Source organism: Triticum urartu, chromosome 1A (assembly GCF_056163025.1).
Source record: "Triticum urartu cultivar PI428250 chromosome 1A, HENAU_Tu73, whole genome shotgun sequence".
NCBI lineage: Eukaryota > Viridiplantae > Streptophyta > Magnoliopsida > Poales > Poaceae > Triticum > Triticum urartu.
The window spans coordinates 555,269,502-555,289,753 of record NC_141873.1 but is presented as its reverse complement, the minus strand read 5'-3'; the positions used below and the strand labels follow the sequence as shown (position 1 = coordinate 555,289,753).

General features: G+C 44.8%; 3 protein-coding genes and 2 pseudogenes across 5 annotated transcripts; 4 read left to right on the top strand and 1 right to left on the bottom strand.

Moving 5' to 3' along the window:
- The first annotated feature begins 1,181 nt into the window (after positions 1-1,181).
- LOC147992632 (uncharacterized) lies at positions 1,182-2,879 on the top strand (annotated as a pseudogene).
- Positions 2,880-3,245: 366 nt separating this feature from the next.
- LOC147992631 (uncharacterized) lies at positions 3,246-4,363 on the top strand. The gene is made up of 2 exons (XM_087539091.1): positions 3,246-4,103; positions 4,304-4,363. Exons 1-2 carry the CDS (start codon positions 3,246-3,248, stop codon positions 4,361-4,363), a joined length of 918 nt encoding a protein of 305 aa, XP_087395217.1.
- Positions 4,364-4,509: 146 nt separating this feature from the next.
- On the top strand, positions 4,510-8,705 carry LOC147992630 (protein FAR1-RELATED SEQUENCE 5-like; annotated as a pseudogene).
- A 1,210-nt stretch (positions 8,706-9,915) lies between these two features.
- Positions 9,916-13,829, bottom strand: LOC125528989 (uncharacterized). Of its 3 annotated transcripts, none has more exons than XR_007292507.2 (6): positions 13,551-13,829; positions 13,369-13,426; positions 11,960-13,186; positions 11,018-11,156; positions 10,343-10,488; positions 9,916-10,191 (listed from the first exon to the last, which is right to left on the bottom strand). XR_007292507.2 is itself a non-coding variant. In XM_048693406.2 (4 exons), exons 2-4 carry the CDS (start codon positions 13,398-13,400, stop codon positions 11,144-11,146), a joined length of 1,272 nt encoding a protein of 423 aa, XP_048549363.2. In that variant the 5' UTR covers positions 13,401-13,426; positions 13,551-13,829; the 3' UTR covers positions 10,895-11,143. The 3 variants fall into 3 exon arrangements, 1 of the variants encoding a protein (XP_048549363.2); XR_015609441.1 differs by having other exon boundaries at positions 11,101-11,156; XM_048693406.2 differs by lacking the exons at positions 9,916-10,191; positions 10,343-10,488 and having other exon boundaries at positions 10,895-11,156.
- A 1,266-nt stretch (positions 13,830-15,095) lies between these two features.
- Positions 15,096-16,271, top strand: LOC147992629 (uncharacterized). The gene has a single exon (XM_087539090.1). It carries the CDS (start codon positions 15,096-15,098, stop codon positions 16,269-16,271), a length of 1,176 nt encoding a protein of 391 aa, XP_087395216.1.
- Positions 16,272-20,252: the final 3,981 nt, after the last annotated feature.

The following is a 20,252-nucleotide window of genomic DNA, read 5'->3' as shown; positions in this document are numbered from 1 at the left end:
TCGAGAGGAGGAACGAAGGGCGCGTGCGGTGGGGGATGTGATGGCGCGTCCGTGCGTTCTCTGCCGCCGCCGGCCACAGCACCTTCCGGACGGTAAGCCGGCGAACTTCATCGACCACCATTATGAAAGTGCTATGGTGATAGTGTTTAAGGACAAGACCTGTTTGAGATGTGAGAAAACAACGTCGAAGGAAGTGCAGGTCTCTACCTAGTTTGCTACAGTAGTTCTTATGTTATCCTAGCTAGCTTCGGGGGTGTTCAAGTAGCGCCAAGGGTTAGTTTTCGCCTAGTGTGTGCGGGTGTGATTGCCAGCAGGAGATTCGGAGCCATATTATACTACTTTTATGTACGATAATCTAGGTAAATCAGTCTTCTGTGTGGGGAAGGGAATTATGTTAGGCCTCCTTTGGTTCATAAGATAGAAATGTTATAGGAATAGAAAAACCATAGGAAGTGAGATGACATGCATCTCAATTCCTATCAATAAAGAGATGTCATTTGATGCATAGGATAGGAATTTTTCCATTGAGTCCCAGCTAATGTTTTTTTCCTCCAAAATGTGAAGGATTGATTCCTATCCTACACCTATCCTACACAGAAATAGGAATCCATTCTGTTGGTGGTCCTTGTGTTGTATAATAGGATAGCTAGAGGTCTTATGTGTAAAAAAGGGAACCCTGTAAATACTCTGTACTGAGGAATGGATGAGAAGTTTTCTCCCCCCGAACAGAACTTCCAGAGTTTTCCCCTTTTCTCTCCACCCCCCACATCTGAACCCTAGTCCTGGAGGAGATCCTGATTGTGTTCTTCAAGATGGTATCGGAGCAGATCGGGGTGGCCAGTCCAAGCCTCAGTCGGAGGTGATCTGGCAGCAGTGGGAGGGGGTGCAGCATTCTGGCCAGAGATTTGGTCGGAGGCAGCGCTGGTGGAGCAAATCGAGCTCAAGGAGGTGGCTAGGCACAGCGAGGGTGTGCGGCGTCGGTCAGGAAGGAGAGCCTCACCAGCAACTCAGTTCCCCTTCGTTGCTGTAGCTAAACAGGTCAGGTGTTTGTGTTCTGAGTCAGAAGAGTTGGGTTGTGGGTTCGTGGAGAAGGAGGAGGTCAGGGAGAGTGTGAGATTGAGAAGCTGCAACAGTGAATCGCAGGGGAAGGCGTGTGTGCTGAGTGTGGAGGAATTGAAGGTATGGCAGGCAACAATAATGCTCCAGCAGCTGTCACTGCAGGGGAGCTAGCTGCTGTCTTGCAGGCAATGGATGAGAATTATCAGGTGTTGTTTGATGCGATTAGCAAGCAAGGGGCCTCAAGATCAGAAGGGGAGACCAAAGAGGAAGTACATCCTTTGTAAATTCCTCTTGTAGAATTAGAAGGGCCTGAGAACTATGCGAGCTGGGCAGAGCATGCAGAGACAATTTTGGTTTCTAGGAGGCTTGAAGGTTACATTCTAGGTATAGTGGAGAAGCCTCTGGAGGAGAGTTCTAAAGAAGGTCAGAAGTGGAAGATGATGAATGCACTAGTGAGGGCCTGGCTATTGAGCTCAATATCACCTCAAATTGCCAAGCAAGTTGAAAGGATTAAAGAAGCATCTGAAATCTGGAGGTTATTGAAAGGGACATTCTCAGGAGTAGGAAATGAAATGCTTGCTTGCAAGATTCAGAAGGAGTTACAAGACCTGAGCCAAGGCGAGAAGACAGTGGTCGACTATGTTTCGGAGCTGAAACGGCTTTGGAGCGATTTGGACTATTACGATCCAATTGAGATGGAGTGTGGCAAAGAGGAAGGCCGCACTTTATGATCCAACAGAAAGGAGGCGTGTTAGGGAATTTCTGAATGGACTTAATCCTAAGTTTGAGAATAGGAGGGCCGCACTTTATGGCAGTGGCAAGCTGCCTACTTTGGAGCAAGCAATCTCTGTGATCATGAGTGAGGAGACACGTCTGAAATTGGAGGTTGGAGGACCATCTATACAGGGCATAGCACAGAGGCGTTCAGCACTTTTTGTCACAGAAAATGCAAATTATCAGCAGTCTGGGTTGAACTCTTCTGATCGGAAGTGCTTTGAGTGTGGCCAGCCAGGACATGTAAGAGCATCTTGCCCTGGATTATTTGGGGGAGGACGCGGAAGAGGTCAGGACTGGCGCGGAAGAGGTCGCGGTCGGGGGCTTGATGGACGTGGTACTGGTCGTGGACGTGGTATGCGACCAGCAGGCAGGGCAAATGCCTCCGCTATTACAGAGGTGCACTCACAAAATGTGAGTGTGAAAATGAGCGCGGATGATTGGGAGAAGTGGCAGCAATTCAAAGGGTTAAGTTTAAGTGATAAGCAAACCACCGAAGTGACAGGAGCCTCAACCTCTGCCGCTTCTGCAAATTTTAGTGGTAATATTTTTAATGATAATCATCCTTATTTTGCTGATGCACCATGGTTGATAGATTCTGGTGCATCTAGACATATGGCTGGTTCACATAAGGAATTTACTAATTATGTCCCTGAATTAAGAACACAAAGCGTAAAGTTGGCTGATGGTTCCACGCAAAATATTATGGGTTCAGGGACGGTCATCTGCAACTCCAATATGCCTCTCTCTTATGTGTTACATGTTCCTTCATTTCCAATTAATCTTTTGTCTATAAGTTGCATTACAAAGGAGTTGAACTGTGTTGCCATTTTTTCCCATCATGGTGTTTAATTCAGGAACTTGGGACTGGAAGAAGACTTGGGACAGGGAGCATGCATGATGGATTGTATTATTTGGACAATGATACATCACCTATTGTAGCTGCTGCTCTATCTTCTTCACCACTCGAAGAATTTCTGCTACAACACCGAAGACTTGGGCATGTATCTTTTCCTATTTTGGGCCAGCTTTATCCTAAACTCTTCAATAAAGTTAGAAAGCAGGACCTGGTATGTGATGCTTGCCAATATGTAAATCAAACTCGAAGCACTTATATTCTATCTAATCATAGAAGTGATGTGCCACTTCAGACAATTCACTCTAATGTATGGGGTCCTAGTGGAGTAGTGTCTATTAATGGATATCGCTATTTTGTTACCTTTATTGACTGTTGTACTAGGACCACTTGGGTGTATGTGTTGAGGAACAAGAATGATGTATTCGAATGCTTTAGAGATTTCCATAATATGATTATGACCCAGCATAATGCATGTGTTAAGGTACTTCGGACCGATAATGGTACGGAGTATGTAAATAAGGAGTTTGATGGTTATTTGTCAAGTTTTGGGATAATGCATCAGACTACCTGTCCAGATACCTCTGAGCAGAATGGCTTAGCTGAGAGAAAGAATAGACATTTGTTAGAAGTTACTCGCTCTATGATGATGGCTATGAATGTTCCTAAGTTCTTGTGGAGTGAGGCATTGATGACAGCAGCCTACTTGATAAATAGAATGCCATCTAGAGTACTTGGTTACAAGACACCAATAGAATGTTTAACTGGCAAGACTACTTATGTTGTCCCCCCAAAGGTGTTTGGGTGTGTGTGTTTTGTAAAAGATTACAGGCCATCGGTTGGGAAGTTAGATCCAAGGGCTTTGAAGTGTGTGTTTGTGGGGTATTCTGGGAAGCAGAAAGGTTACAAGTGTTGGTGCCCATCTGAAAGACGAATGTTTGTGAGCATGGATGTAATCTTTAGGGAACAAGTTCCATTTTATGGAGAACCTGAAGATTTAACTGATGTCTTTCCTGATCTGTTTCCTAGTGATGTTTCAGATCTGGACAGCGAGACAGGGGGAGGAAAAGAAGAAGAAAGCAACTCTACACCATTAGAGAAAATCATGGTTGGGGTAATACCACAGGAAGACAAGATTGATGATAGCGATGTGGATCTTATTGGAGAACAAGGGAAGATGCAAGGGGAGCAACATGATACACCAACTAAGGCTATACGGTGGTCAAGACCGAATGAAGAACAAAATCTGCAGGTGTATACACGAAGGCATCGAACTGAGGAAGAACAGGTGCAGGGGGAGGAAATAATTTCTATGGAGGATGATTCAGAAGTTCAAGTTCAATCCGACATGCATGATTCAAGCTCACGACCATCAACTTCATCCAATACTTCATCACCAGCCTCCACAAGTGATGGTATACTTTCTCTTCATTATGATGACTTGAACGTTCCAATTGCCCATAGAAAGCAGCCTCGCACTATTGCCAGAAAATTGCCCTCTAAGTTAGCCCCATATGATGTTTCAAATTATGTTTCATACTCTTCTATTGGGCCTTTATATAAGTCATTTATAGCTTCCTTGCATTCAGCTGTGCCTATACCACGTGATTGGAGGGAAGCGAAGCAATATCCAGAATGGAGGGCAGCAATGTTGGAGGAAATGGCAGCTCTTGATAAGAACCAAACATGGATACTTACTTCTCTCCCTGCAGATAAGAAAGTTGTGGGTTGTAAATGGGTATTTACAGTTAAACAAACTCCAGATGGCAAGGTGGAAAGATATAAGGCTAGGCTAGTGGCAAAAGGGTATAGTCAAACCTATGGGGTAGATTATGATGAAACGTTTGCACCGGTGGCGAAATTGAGTACTGTCAGAACTTTAATCTTGATAGCTGTAAATCAACACTGGAAATTGTTCCAGATGGATGTTAAGAATGCTTTTCTCCATGGAGATCTGCAAGAGGAGGTTTATATGGAAATTCCTCCTGGGTTTAGCAGTCGGGAAACATCGGGTAAAGTATGTCGGTTAAGAAAATCTCTCTATGGACTAAAACAGTCACCTAGGGCATGGTTTGGAAGGTTTCGAAAGGAAATCTGTTCTATGGGGTATCGACAAAGCAATGCAGATCATACCATGTTCTTTAAATGTCTGCGTGATCAGATTACTATACTTTTTGTTTATGTGGATGACATTGTGATTACAGGTAACAATGAGATGGAGATATCTCACTTGAAGAAGATGTTAGCAAATTCGTTTGAAATCAAGGACATGGGGTATCTCCACTACTTCTTGGGAATTGAAGTTGCATATGGCCCAAAAGGTATTTACCTCTCACAAAGAAAATATGTGCTTGATTTACTTGAGGAGACAGGGATGTTAGGATGTAAACCTGCAGCCACCCCAATAGAACAAAATCATCGGATCTTGGCAGATAGTGGTGATCCTGTTGATAGGCATCAATATCAAAGGCTAGTTGGGCGATTAATCTATCTGTCGCATACAAGACCTGATATAGCATATGCTGTTAGTATTGTAAGCAGATACATGCATGATCCTAGAACTAGCCACTTAGATGCCGTGAATAGAATTCTAAGATACTTGAAGAGTTGTCCTGGGAAAGGAATCTTGTTCTCTAATCATGGGCATCTGAGAATAGAGGGGTACACCGATGCAGATTGGGCTGGATGCTTAGATGATAGACGTTCAACTTCAGGCTATTGCATGTTTGTAGGAGGAAATCTGGTTAGTTGGAGAAGTAAGAAGCAGAGTGTGGTGGCTCGATCGACAGCGGAAGCGGAGTTTAGATCAATGGCTTCAGGGTTGTGTGAACTGATGTGGCTGAAAACCTTGCTAACTGAGTTGCAGTTGTATGCTGGTGCACCTATTCAAGTCTATTGTGATAATCAGGCCACAATTAACATAGTGAATAACCCAGTTTATCATGATAGAACTAAACATATAGAGATCGATAGGCACTTCATTCGAGAGAAATTAGACGAAGGGTTATTCCAAATTAGTTATGTTAAGTCTGTAGATCAGCTTGCAGATGTATTGACAAAAGGAATAGGAGTCGTATCATTTATGAGGATTTGTAACAAGATGGGGCTTATTGACATCTTTGCCCCATCTTGAGGGGGAGTGTCGGTGGTCCTTGTGTTGTATAATAGGATAGCTAGAGGTCTTATGTGTAAAAAAGGGAACCCTGTAAATACTCTGTGCTGAGGAATGGATGAGAAGTTTTCTCCCCCCGAACAGAACTTCCAGAGTTTTCCCCTTTTCTCTCCACCCCCCACATCTGAACCCTAGTCCTGGAGGAGATCCTGATTGTGTTCTTCAAGACATTCCTACAAACCAAAGGGCTTCAAAGGAAATTTTCCTTTGCAAATCCTATCCCATAGCATTCCTATGAAATTCCTACAAACTCTTGGCAAGCTCTTGGGAGGCGCAACAGGCGGGGGCCGTACCGGCTCGAGAGGAGGAACGAAACAATTGTGTCCAATCTCCTAACCATTGTCTGGTGTTGGCTATTTTACAGAAATGATGTACCAAGCTGGATACCACACATTGGCATGAAGTTTAGCAGTTTGGATGAGGCTTGGATTTTTTGGGGGCATTATGGTGGCAGAGTTGGGTTTGGTGTTAGGAAAAGGTACTCAAATCCGAGCAAATTTGATGGAACAATTACTTCATGCAGATTTGTGTGTCGTAAAGAGGGTCATCGAGGAAAAGACAAAAGAGATAAGCATATTAAGCAACCTCGAGCAGAAATTAGGACTGGTTGCCAAGCTCGTATGGGTCTCACAATAGATCGGGAAAATGGTAATTACAAAGTTTTTGATCTTGTTCTTGAACACAATCACATGTTGCAGTTGCAAGAAACATGCCGCCTCATGCCCTCAGAGCGAAAGATAACTGCAATTCAAGCGTTTGAGATTGAAATTGCCGATGATTCAGGTATTGGACCAAAAGCTGCACATGAATCAGCTTGCCGGCGAGTTGGCGGATCATCCATCGTTGGCTACATTCAACGGGATCACAAAAATTACTTGCGTACTAAGCGCCAAAGGGAACTAAAATATGGTGAAGCAGGAAGTATCTTGAAATATTTCCAGGATAAAATCCGAGAAAATCCATCATTTCAATATGACATACAACATGATTGTGAAGAACAGATCACAAATATATTCTGGGCTGATGCAAGAATGATAATTGACTATGCTCATTTCGGTGACGTTGTAACTTTTGACACCACATTTGGAACAAACAAGGAGCATCAGCCGTTTGGCGTATTTGTTGGGTTCAATCATTTCAGAAACTGTTATTTTTGGTGCTTGTCTTCTGTACGATGAAACATTTGAATCTTTTAGATGCCTTTTTGAAACTTTTCTGTCAATACACAATCAGAAGCAGCCCAAGACCATATATACCGATCAAGACACTGCAATGGGAAATGCAGTGGAGAGTGTGTTTTTAGCAGCACGACATGGGCTGTGCACTTTTCACATAATGCAAAATGTCGTTAAACATTTATCTTGTTGCAAGGACAAGGACAAGGACAAGGATAAGGACAAAGAAAATGAAGAGGACAAAGAAAATGAAGAGGACAAGGAAAAGGAAGAATCAAATATTCTTGCAGACTTTAGTGCTTGTGTGTTTGAGTATGAAGAGCTGGAAAATTTTGAGGAAGCTTTTCACACCATGAGAACTAAAGTAGAGAAACAAACTTGATTTGATAGCATTTATAAGGTAAAAGAGAAGTGGGCTGCATGTTATATGAAGGATGCATTCACCTTGGGGATGCGAAGTACACAACTAAGTGAAAGTTTGAACAATGACCTCAAGCGCCATTTGAAATCAGATCTTGACGTGATCCGTTTTTTCAAGCATTTTGAAAGGGTTGTGCAAGGGAAACGAGACATTGAGTTGAGTTCGGAGTATGAGTCAAGGGAGCTAGTACCTAGGGTCAAAATGAGAACACCCATGCTGGTCCAAGCAAGCCAAGTTTACACTCCGTTCATATTCAAATGTTTCCAAAAAGAATATGAGAGATCCATTGCAGCCTGCACTAAACAGTTGAATGTGGAGTATGAATTTGCAGTAACTATTAGTACTCCTTTTGAAGCGCCAACCTTTGAAGAGGAATGCAAAGTCATTGCTAATCCATTGGAGCAAACAGCTTTTTGTAGTTGTGGACAATTTGAGAGAATAGGGATATTATGTGCGCATGCTCTTCCAATTCTTGATTTGATGAACATTAAGTTACTACCAGCGCATTATATTTTGAAGCGATGGACTCGAGAAGCACGGTCTGGAACTGTTCAAGATAGAAGTGGACGAAATGTTGTTGAGAATCCAATGTTGGCTGCTGTTCTTCGCTACAAATATCTCTCGCACAAGTTCGTAAATTTGGCCACTCCAGCGTCTAGATCTGAAGAATGTTGTGTTTTACTAGATGATGAGCTCAATAGTGTTGGTAAGGTTATTGCTGCCAAGCTGCAACTTGGAAATGAAAGTAACCCTGATAAGGGATGTGATACACAAGTAATAGCAGAAAAATGTAATGAACACTTAGCTGCTGCGCGCCTAAAGAAAAAATCTCCTCGGAAGAAAACAAAAAAGAGAAACTAAGTTGGCTTGACAAATTCCACAAGGGGAAGAAGAAGAAAGAACAAGCTGAAGTTGTGAAAGCACAAGAGTTACCTAAGGTATGTTCTTTATTATATGCAACAAGAGACTTACTTGAATGTTGAAGTTTTCTGAAAGAAGAGACTTACTTAAATGTTGGGTTCCCAGCAACAAGAAAGTGGGAGCACAAATACACAAAATCAGAATAATAATTCCCGAGGTTCTGGGTTCCGAAGCTTCACCGATCTATTGACGGCATGTTCCATGTGCAAGTGTGTTGAGATATCAAGTTTTGCTAAAGTCAATAATGCATTGGTGTTAAGATATCAAATGTTCTTTAAAATGCAGGCTTCTAGTATTGAAGACATTGATGCCGAATATATCTTTTGATCATGCAAAGATTTTAAGACGAAGTTTTAAGAAGTGTTTGGTGTGGCTCCAGGATTTGTGTGTTTAGAAATTTAGAAATCCTCTAAAACAAGCATTTGCAATTTGGCCTTTTGGGACATGGCGTAGTAATCCGTCTGTGACTCTGTGATGCTCCAGTGCAAAATTTGCATCAACACTTTGACGTTTGTTGATTGAAAATTGTATCTCTGACTATGTGTTGATTAAGGAATGAGATGAGCGTTTAGTAGCAGCCAAGGTGGCTTTGTTTTGTACTCCTGGTTCTCTTTGTGTGTGTTTCAGGCTTGCTCATAGTCTGAACTTTAGGCCGGCGTTCTGCTTGAGGTCGTCAGTTTTGCTCCCTTGCCGTCTAGAGCGACGAGACGGTGACAAGTCCGACGGCGGCGGCAGTGCGTCGTCGGACAGCCACGGCGTTGCCGGGCGTTCGACTATGCTCTATTTTTCCTTTCTGCGTCAGCTCTGTTGCTCGGAAATACTCACAGAGTAGAAGGGAAGAGAGACTTGGCGCGCTCCCTGCATGCGTATATGGACGGGTTGTTTTGCTGTTCGTTGGATCAGCTTGATGAGATAAGAACGGCTGAGATTATGCTCCACGGCAGTTCTGCCGTGCCTTCTTCACGGCAGACAAGCCGCGTCCATCCAGGATCACCTCGAGTCCTTGATCTGTGTCTAGCCCATGCGCAATTGTGCAATCACTTGCCTAATTACTAATGATCATGATCATATTTTAGCTTCCATTAGTTGCTTCAACTTACTGCGATCCCAATCTCAGTTTTAAGTTCAAAAATTGATGGACATGGGAGGCTACTACTACCAATCTCAGTTTGAAATTTGATAGTTGGTGGCTCGGAGAAGAGGATTTCCATCTTTCACCAACAGGCCAAAGCTACTACTACCAAAAGGAGGAGTATATTTGATTGTGAAAACCATAAAATAACATATATGCGTGAGTAGATTAAGCATATTCATTGCAATTAATTAATTAATTAATCAAATAGTTGGGATGGACTTAGCATTAATTAATTGCCATCTCTGTAGAGCAACCACGGAGGCAGAAATGATTTTCAGGTGTGGCGGAGTTTATGAAGGAGACCACCATGTTTTAATACAATTACGCATGAGCTCACTTGAATACTAGATATATATTACATTATGTTCAGAAAATACAATGAAAATCCAAAAGTAAGTACCGGCAGTCAAAATACCGCACTAGATGAAGTTGACCAAATCACCAATTATCATTTACATTAACTAGTTGGATCTAAAGACTATTTTCTTTGAACAATTAGACGGATGAAATGATATACAAAAGCTGGTAGGATACAATCCTAGGAAGCACATTATCCGCAGATAATGTTGGTTCTCAACTCTAATACAATACAGTTTCTGCTACGAGCTACAGAGGAAATATGTGCTCACCATGAACTTCCTCACGTCCTTGTTCTTTACATGGCATTTCTGTTCCAAGCTGAAACAAAAGGATTCAGGATGGGGGTTACTGAGCAACATCAGCAACATTGCAAAAATATTGCCTTAGCACCACTCTCATACAGAACTACTGAAGGTATCATAGTTCAATGATTCATGGCGTACAAGGAAGAAGAACAGAGAACTCTCACCTGCTTAATCGGAGAGGCAGAGCCAGAGGCAAGCTCAAAGTCATTTACAAAGAGTAGATCATCCTTAATTGACCTTATCCAGAGTGTAGTCCCACTCAAATTTGCTCAATTAATAATATCAGCCAATTGCCGGCGCCAATGTAGAACTGTTAGTGACCCCAGTTATGTTACCACTGTATCCGCATGGAATGATAAAATAATATGGAATCATGACAAATTTTCTACTGCAGCAGTATCAGCATCAATGATCTTGATGCTAGACAAAATAATTGACATAGCAAAACACTCACTAAAATGACACACAACGGATTACTGGAACATGATGTGCACTAGATCTGTACATTTGTTTCAGCTTCAGCAGGACACCTATGATCCATCTAGCCACTGATATTGCAGTGAAAATGATGAAGCCAGCGCCATGGCCGTCCATGTAAAGTAGACAGACTGGCCTCAAAGAGATGTTTTTTGTTTTATTTTGCCTGGTAAATTAGAGTTACAAACACCACAACTAACTAAAAGAGCAAGCAGCGGACTGAATGACCCAAGTGGATCGGACTGAATGACCCAAGTGGATCAGAAAACATAACTATTAATTAACATGCATACAGGGAGTTTTCGTCACAAAACCAAATATGTTGGTCACAAGTAGGCATGGTACCATAGGGATAGGACTACCTGCTCCAGTTATACATCATCTCAACTAATACACTATGAGTTACAGTGAAACTGCAGCCAAGGAAATGCAGTTCTCTGCTCACCCTTGTCGCTCACCATCCAAAAACTTCCTGATATCATCCTCCTTCACATGGCATTTCTGGTTCAAGGAAACAGAGGAAGGATCAGGATGTAGTAGAGGTAATTCAGCATCAGAACATTTTATTACCATTTGTTAGTCAAATGTTATGTACACTCAGAAATCAAAAAATTAACTTTGTCCAGCAACATAGGTTTTTTTTTAGTTTATCAAAAGCTACAGCCAATAGAGCTTAAATGGTATATATATTTGCAGAGCAACATGTTTCCATTTCATAGTTTGTATTTCAGTAAAACAAAAAATCTAATCATACAAGGAAAAATGCCTGACACACAAGCCCAAATTATCAAGCGTTAGCTTGGACTAGCCATTTGTAGTATAACCTCAACAATACCTGGTTGTGTAAAATGTACATCCATTTGTGTCCAAGGCAAAAAAATACTAAGCAACATTCAGCGAAAAAAAACAAGTATTACAATCTCATGCATAAGTTTCAGTGAAGACAATCACATACATAGGTTCAGCAAAAATAATGACTTAAGAAATGAGAAGTTAAAATTCCAGGCTTGATTGGTTTGTGATAATATTTCACGATAATGAAGTACAGAGGTCAAGCTCCTATACATGTTCTATACCTTGTATGGTCGTAAACACCGCGTAATATTAGCCCATTGCACAAGTGATTTTAAGACACCTTAAGGGAAGCATTATCTAATATCGCGTAGTTAGTATTGTTAAAATGGCCCAAAGAATCAAGATATACTAATACCATACCACAGCTATACCAAACTAGTGCATATTGCAAAACTATGTAACCTCAACAAAAGGAATATACAGACCATCTAAAGGCCAAAATAGCAAACCTTGCAGGATCATCCTTGGGCGCGGGGAATTTGGGCGGCCAAATCATCATAAAAGGATAGACATCATTGAACGGTCGATCCTTTACTGTCACCCCATGCACTTTACGCAGTGTCTTGCTTGTGACATCCAGATAGAAAATGCAGCCACACATTTCCAAGAACATAAATTCAGCATTATCCCCCACATTGCTTATACAAGTAAAACTAATATGCTCATCCTCAAGGGTCTGATCTAGCATCCTCAAATTATCCCACATCTGATGCAAACAAATTGTATGAACCAACAACCAGTTGTCCCCTTTGTGGAGCCAGATGCAAAGTTGTAGCTCCTTGACATGGATATGGGTGAGATATACACCAGAAGCATCACCAGCGCGTGACATGATGGTGCGAACACAGTGAAAATTCACTCCTTGTGGGAGCGGAATTGTGGAGAAACCCGAGGTTGTCATATCCAAGACAATAATTTCATCACTGAAGGTGTCAGCCATATAGATTTTCTCGTCAACGAGCACGACTTCCAGTGACGTCAGCAGACGAGGGAGCTGTGTCGTGGCCGAGGCATGCATGCACCAGACGCCCCCTTGCAACATATACACGCGCACCCTGAAAATTTTTGGCTTGCTGAAAAATTCGGCCAACATATACAGGTAGGACAAGACACCGCCTTCTTCTTTGGAGAGGATTGTATTGAAAATTTTTTGACCATGGTACTGGGCTCTTGGGAGTGGTGGGATGACATCAATGTCTCTCTGGGGGCATAGTGGGCGGTGCACTCCATGTGTCAATATAGTTCCTCTGCGGCATCTGATTAAGACGCTGCCATTCCGGCAATCCATGATGCATAATCTGTCATTGTCGGCGCCGAAGCTATGGCTCGCGACCCGGCAGATGAAGGGGGCGAGCTCTGGGGGCTGGGGCTGCATCGGGACGAAGAGCAGGGGGGCGCCCAACCATAACCAGGACGACCCTATATATATGTAGAAGCCAAGGAGGCGAGGCGGGTGGCGCTTGCGGAAAAGGCTGAGGAACTTGGGGTCAGAGGCATGGCAGAGCCAGCGCTTGCAGACGAGGGCGGCGCATACAAGTGTGGTGGGGAAGCTGACGCGCAGGAGGATCTCAATGAGGAGGTTGTCGTCGTCGAGCACCTTGGATACCGGCACCATGGATGCCGGCGAATGCTGCTGCGATTCGCCATCGGCACACGGTTTCTTCTCTGGACGGAGCCTGGAAAATCGGAGCGGCGAACAAAGCAAAAGCATCAATGCAATGGGCCGATTGCTTCCACCAATATGGCATAAAAACATCAGCATCAAACAAACTGCAGGACACTGAAGAAATACAGTACTGCTGGAAATGAAACAAATTGGGGAGCAATCTGAAGGGATGGGGAGACTGGATGCTCTTACCGTGGGGAAATCTCCTCGGAAGCATCCATCATCTATCGGACTATTGGAGTCCCCTCAGCTGGGTAAGTACATGTAGGTAGAGTTGAATTAGGGGGGAAATCCTAGCTGCCTAGGGTCTATTCCCGCGAGATGAAAAGAGGTGAAGAAGAAATTAGGAGAGAAGAGGAAGGATAAAGGCTCACCTCATTCGAATCGGGGGAGGGGGGAAGAAGGCTCGCCGCTGCCGGGGCGAGGAGGCTCAGGTCGCCGGCCGCACTCCTTTCTTCCGGCGGGTCGATGCGGTGGAGGAAAGTAAGTGCCTTTGAGCGGATCTGGGTTTCACGGGAGTCAAGGGTAGCCGGCGCAATCGCTGGGCGAAGTCGCCGGCGGAGAGGGGGCTGCGATGCCGGCGCAGGCGAGTGGAGCTTTTTTTTTTTTAATGGTGGGCGAATGGAGCTGGGAGGAGGCGACCAAGCTGCCAGTTGAATTAACGACCGTATCTGAATATTTTGCTGCGCGAATCAATTAAGAACCAAAACCATCGCAGATCCGAGTATTTTCTAAATTTCGAACGCAAAAAAATTGTTTCCAAAAAAGAAGAATGTTTTATGAAACGTGAACACTTTTTTAATTTGTGATTTTAAAAAAATCCAAAAACGGGATTTTATTTTTGAAAATAATGAACAATTTTTTCAAACTCGGGGAAAAAATGAACACGTGAACATTTTTTCAAAACGGGAACTTTTTGAAATTTCTATTTTTTTGGAAAACACGAGCATTTTATGAAACTCTGGAACAAAATTTGAAAACACAACATTTTAAAATGGGAACATTTTTTGAAATTCCAAAGCAAAATTCAGAACGCAGACATTTTATGAAAACTAGATGTTTTTTAAAAACATCGGACAAATTTTTTGAAAACATGAACATTTTTCGTAAACTGCGCACAATTATTGAAACGGAATTTATCTTTAAACTCCCAAACAAAATTTTAAAACATGAACAATTATTGAAATTTGTGAACAATTTTTAAAACAAGAAAATGTTTTCAACCTTCGAAACAAAATTTGGAAATATGAATATTCTTTGAAATTAGCGAACAAGTTTCTAAACGGAATTATTTATTGAAATCCCCATTTTTTCTGAAGACATCATGAAATTTTTGGACAAAAACATAAAGAAAAGAAACTGAAACAAAAAGAAAAAGAAAAAAGAAAAGAAGAAGAAACAGAAAGAAAGAAAAAAAACAATTAGTAAAAAAACCATGAGAAGGCGAAAAACCAGTAAAAATGGTTTACAAACCTTCTAGAATGTTCCCAAAATCGGAGAAACTAGGATGAAACTTTCCAGAATGTTCCTAAAACTGGATGTGTGTACTCATTAACTTCTAAGATGGGCCAGCCCAGTTCGATCGCTAGCTTGATTGGGTCTGTGCGAAGATCCACTACTTGACGCAGATCCCAAGTTGTGGATGCTCTGGTTACTGGACACCCTCCCACCGGCGGATACTACGCGCGTACTCGTTATTATATGGGCGATTTGGTGGGCCCGAAGGCGAGCCATTCATTATGACCATTTTCAGAGCCCTTTGAGCATCTGATGATAGTCCACACACAGTACTCAAAGGAAAATTAGAAGCCCCTTTTTCCCCGGAAAACTAGGAGCCCTCAGGAGGCGATTAGGGTTTCGAGTGGATAAAACGGCGGCCGCCGACCGATCTCACCGGCGGGCTGCGCAGAGGAACCCGGATGGCCGCGGCACCGGGATCATCGAGTGGCAAGGGGGCTCTGTCGCCTAGGACGGCGAGGGCGCGCATGGAGGAAGCCATGGGGAAGCTTGATCTCACGGAAGAGGAGGCAACACCGCTGGTCTTGGACGATGTGGACGACGGCGCTAGGCAGGTATGGGCGATCGCGGGGAAGGTCCTGCACCGGAATTCATTGCATATCCAGACGATCGCCAACGCTTTGCGCCCGGCTTGGGGAAACCCTAGAGGCCTGGTATTCCACTCGGCTGGTGAGAACATCTTCGTGGCTGAATTTGAGACCCAACGTGATCGCGATCGCGTGTGGGACGGATCACCATGGCATGTGAGCAAACATGTTGTGATTCTCACGGAGTTTAAGGAGAGTATGCAGCCGTCAGAGTTACAGTTCGATAAACTTCAGATTTGGGCTAGGGTTCTAAACCTCCCGTTTAATCTGAGAAGTGATGTAAGGGGCAAAGCAGTGGCAAGGCAAATTGATGAGAACGCATCTACTGTTCAATTCGACCCCTTTGGTGGTTTCCTGAGAGCCAGGGTAACCATTGATGTCCGGAAGCCATTGCGGCGATGGATCTTGATTGATTCCGTGGCTAGAGGTAGCAGGGACTGGTATGATATTCAGTATGAACAGGTGCCCAACTTCTGCTTTTCATGCGGGCGTTTGGGCCATTCGGATCTTCACTGTCCGACGCCGGGCTCGAGAGATGAAAATGGTGATCTACCATTCAAGACTTGTCTGAGGGCGCCGGAAGAGAAGAAGAAAGCAGTGTCCAGCGAGGGCTCGTCCAAGGAACAGCAATCTAGTCAAAACGGTAATAAGGAAGCTCGCACGACGACTGCAAAAAGGGATGATAACCCTGAGGTGGTATCCCCTCCTAAGAAGAACAAGCAGAGGTACAAGAGGAAGGAGGGGCCTCAGGGACAGAAGCAGGTGTATCGACAGATCACAATGACAGAGGTGTCCACCCCAGAGCAGGTACAGAACAATGAGGCCACCAATGCCATGGTGGTTTTTAGAGCTGGAGTGGACAAGAGGGTGGGCGAGGTAGGAGATAACAGGATAGAGCCGGAGCCTAAGAAGAAGAAACCTACGCCCACAAATTCTCAGAACTCGGATTGTTCGGCGGCAGCTGCGGAGCAGCCCCGCCGGGACCAATGAGTTGTCTCAGCTGGAACTGCCGGGGGCTTGGGAACCCAGCGGCAGTTCGCGAGCTTCGCAACATAGTGAAGTAGGAAGGGCCCGGTCTCTTGTTTGTTATGGAGACGAAAATTTCAGCTCAACGTGTTGAGAGCTTGAAAACCTTGCTAGGGTTTGCGAGCTGTTTTGCAGTTAGCAGCGCGGGCTTGAGTGGGGGGATTGGTATGTTTTGGTCTGCGGACTTGGATGCTGATCTCAAGAGTTATAGTGCCGGCCATATTGATCTAGTGGTGCGGAAGAAAATTGATGTCACAAAACAATGGCGAGTGACAGGTTTCTATGGAGCTCCCAAAGCTGAAGATCGTCATCATAGCTGGAGATTCATGAGGACACTGCATGCAATTCACCATGACATGTGGATGTGCATTGGAGACTTTAACGAGACCCTGTGTGGTTCGGAACACTTCTCAAGAAGCCCTAGGCCGGAGTGGCAAATGCGGGCATTTAGGGAAGTAACGGACGAGTGTGCACTTAATGATTTGGGCTGTTCGGGACCTGAGTACACATGGGATAATATGCAGCCCGGGAGATCAAATGTGAAAGCCCGGCTAGATCGAGCTTTTGGTAACTCTACTCTCATACAGATGTTCTCGCACATCAAGGTGAGACATATTGTGACAACAGAGTCAGACCATTGTTTTGTATTCGTGGATCTATGCGAACACCTGGCTTCGGCAGCGCCCAGAGGGCCAAAACCTTTCAGATACGAGGACATGTGGCAAACACATGTGGATTATGACAAGCTGGTTCTGGACTCTTGGCAAAGGGGTGCGGGCCGAGAGGGTTTACAGGGTGTGGTTCAAGCCCTCACGGCGCTGCAAGGCAACCTAGCGGCGTGGGGCGCGAAGGAATTTGGTAGCTTAACTCGCAAGATTCGGAAGTTGCAGGAACAGTTGTCCAGGCTGCGTGCCCAATCTTTATGAAGGGGGCCATCAAACAAAGAGAAGCCAGTGGCAAAAAAATTGAAGCTAGCCCTGCACCAAGAAGAAATTTGGCTCCGTCAACGATCTCGTGTTCCATGGTTGCGGGAGGGTGACCGGAACACTGGCTATTTCCACGCTCAGGCTGCCCAACGTCAGCGTACGAACAAAATTGAAAATCTGGTCCGTGCGGACGGTACGGTCTGTAGTGATTTGGATGAAGATCGAGCGGAAGTGCAGCAGTTTTATGAACAGTTGTATACATCACAAGGCTTTCATTCCATAGAGGAGTTGCTGGGCGTGGTTCCTTCCCGGGTGACCCCTCCTATGAATGACGAACTAGGCAGGCCATTTACAGAAGAGGAGGTGTGCCGAGCCCTCTTCCAGATGGCTCCGTCCAAAGCCCCGGGGGTTGATGGCTTCACGGCGGGCTTATTTCAGCGCCACTGGAGTTTGCTCAAAGATGACATTGTTCCAGCGGTGCTTGATTTTCTCAATGGGGAGAATTACCTACTAGTATGAACGACACCTCTATTACATTGATTCCTAAGGTACGTTTCCCCCAGCATATTTCTCAATATCGACCCATCTCTCTGTGTCCGGTTCTGTACAAAATTGCTGCCAAGGCCATTGCTAACCGTATGCGGGAGTGCATGGATGATATCGTCGGTGTTGAACAGAGCGCGTTCGTCCCTGGTCGTCTTATCACGGACAATGTACTTATTGCACATGAGAGTGTGCATGCCATGAGAAGGAGGAAGAAGGGGGGGAATGCAACGTGTGCCATCAAGTTGGACATGTGAAAGCATACGATCGTGTCGAATGGCACTATTTGCAAGCGATCATGATGAAGCTTGGGTTCTGTGTGGAGTTTGTTCGCCTCGTCATGAAGTGCGTCACTTCGGTCAGATTCGCAATCCGTGTGAATGGTGAACTTCTTCCTTTTTTTACCCCCTCAAGGGGTCTTCGACAAGGCTGCCCAGCATCACCGTACCTCTTTCTGCTCTGTGCAGAAGGATTGACATCGCTCTTGAATTATTTCGGTGGTGTGAGAGTAGACAAAGGAATCTGAGTGAGCTATAGATCTCCCTGGATAAATCATCTCCTCTTTGCGGATGACAGCCTTATTTTTATGCAAGCAAAGGTGGCGAGTGCTTAACGGCTCAATGAAATATTGGGAATCTATGAGAGGGGTTCCGGGCAGGCAGTGAATAAAGATAAGAGCTCAATTTACTTCAGCCCAAACACCTCGGCTCCAGACAGGCTGCTACTGAAACAGGCTTTGAACATCTCCGTTGAAGCGTTCAGCGAGCGTTATCTTGGTCTACCTACAGCTGTGGGTAGGATCACAAGCGGTACTTTCGACCACATTGGGGAGAGAATTCGTAGCAAGCTCCAAGGGGGGGTCGGAAAGAATGATCTCTTGTGCCGGAAGGGAAGTCCGTATAAAATGTGTGGCCCAAGCTATTCCCACTTTCAGCATGAGTTGTTTCAAGTTAACGAAGAAAGTATGCAAGGGACTAGTTTCTTGCATGGCTAAGTATTGGTGGAGCAGCTCCTTGGATCGTAACTCCATGCATTGGAAGGCCTGGGATACGTTGGCAACACCGAAGGAGAAGGGCGGCATGGGCTTCCGGGATCTTGAGCTGTTTAACGTAGCTCTTCTTGGCAAACATGGATGGAGGCTACTGACAAACCCTCAATCCCTATGTGCCCGAGTACTCAAAGGTAGATATTTCCCCTCATGTGATTTCATGCAAGCTACGGTTCCACGTTTCTCATCTGCAATGTGGTGAGCTATCATCGCTGGGAGGGATGCTTTGCAAGTCGGACTCATCAAGCGTGTTGGAGATGGTACAACAATCTCAATTTGGGATGATAAGTGGATCCCGGGCACCATCTCTATGGCTCCGACAGTAAGAAGTGGAAATACTCAGCTGAACCTTGTTTCAAATTTAATTGACGATGCAAATTGGACATGGAAATCAGATGTGATTCGTCAAAACTTCATCACCCCCGACGCGGATGCCATTCTGAACATTCCTTTGAGGAGAGGAGGGGGGAGGATGAGATTGCATGGGCTCTCGAACGATCGGGCTGCTATTCTGTAAAAACAGCGTATCGCGCTCTAATGACTCATAACGAGCAACATGCTCTAGAGGAAGGGATGATTACCGAAACCTCATCGACAGACAAACAGCTATGGTCCCGATTATGGAAGCTCAAGGTTTTGCGAAGGGTTAGAGTGTTTTGGTGGCGGGTTCTGCATGGGATTCTTCCGGTCGAAGCAACCCTTCAGCACTGTCATATTGCTACTGCTGGCACGTGCAAACTCTGTCTTCACGCAGAGGAAGATATGAAGCATGCACTACTGGATTGCACACATGCCCGGCGTTTCTGGCATGTTGCACCGGAGTGGCTCGAGATCAAGCGACCGGAGCTGCACCCGCTCACCTGGTCGAGGGATATCATATGTGATCCCATGTTCTCCGACTCCGAGAGAGCAAAACTGGTAACTGTCATGTGGGCGATATGGACTTCGAGGAACAATGTTACACATGATAAGCGAGACCTTGATCCTATCCAGTCCATGAAGAAGACGCAAGAGGCTCTAGCGGTGCTCGAGCTACCTCGTGAGCACGCTCGGATCCTTCCGGGTCATGGCTGGCGACCCCCGGACTTGGGCTGGATCAAGATCAACACAGATGGCAGTATTGCTATGGAGGCTAGAAGGGGTGGAGCAGGAGGGATCGCGAGAACCCACTCATCTTTCCTAGCAGCCTGGTGCAAACCTTACCCGGGAATCACTGATCCTCTTATAGCCGAAGCTCTTGCCCTCCGTGATGGCGTTGTCTTTGCTCATCTCAGAGGCTATGAAAAAGTGGTTTTCGAGACCGATAATTTGGAGATTGTGAATCTCTGGAACTCGCGTCACAGCGACCGTGCAGTGGTGGCGCCTCTCTTGTCCGAAATTCGGGAGCATGTTCCTTCTTTTAAGTCTTTTGTAATTCAGCATGTTGGT

Bases quoted from the DNA above. Each gene is read 5' to 3' on its own strand.
- LOC147992631 (XM_087539091.1), top strand. From the start codon at position 3,246: ATGCATCAGACTACCTGTCCAGATACCTCTGAGCAGAATGGCTTAGCT. The intron at 4,104-4,303 runs GGTATACTTTCT...ACGTGATTGGAG, and splicing joins CACCAGCCTCCACAAGTGAT to GGAAGCGAAGCAATATCCAG.
- LOC125528989 (XM_048693406.2), bottom strand. From the start codon at position 13,400: ATGATGGATGCTTCCGAGGAGATTTCCCCACG. The intron at 13,187-13,368 runs GTAAGAGCATCC...CCGATTTTCCAG, and splicing joins TCCGAGGAGATTTCCCCACG to GCTCCGTCCAGAGAAGAAAC.
- LOC147992629 (XM_087539090.1), top strand. From the start codon at position 15,096: ATGGCCGCGGCACCGGGATCATCGAGTGGCAAGGGGGCTCTGTCGCCT.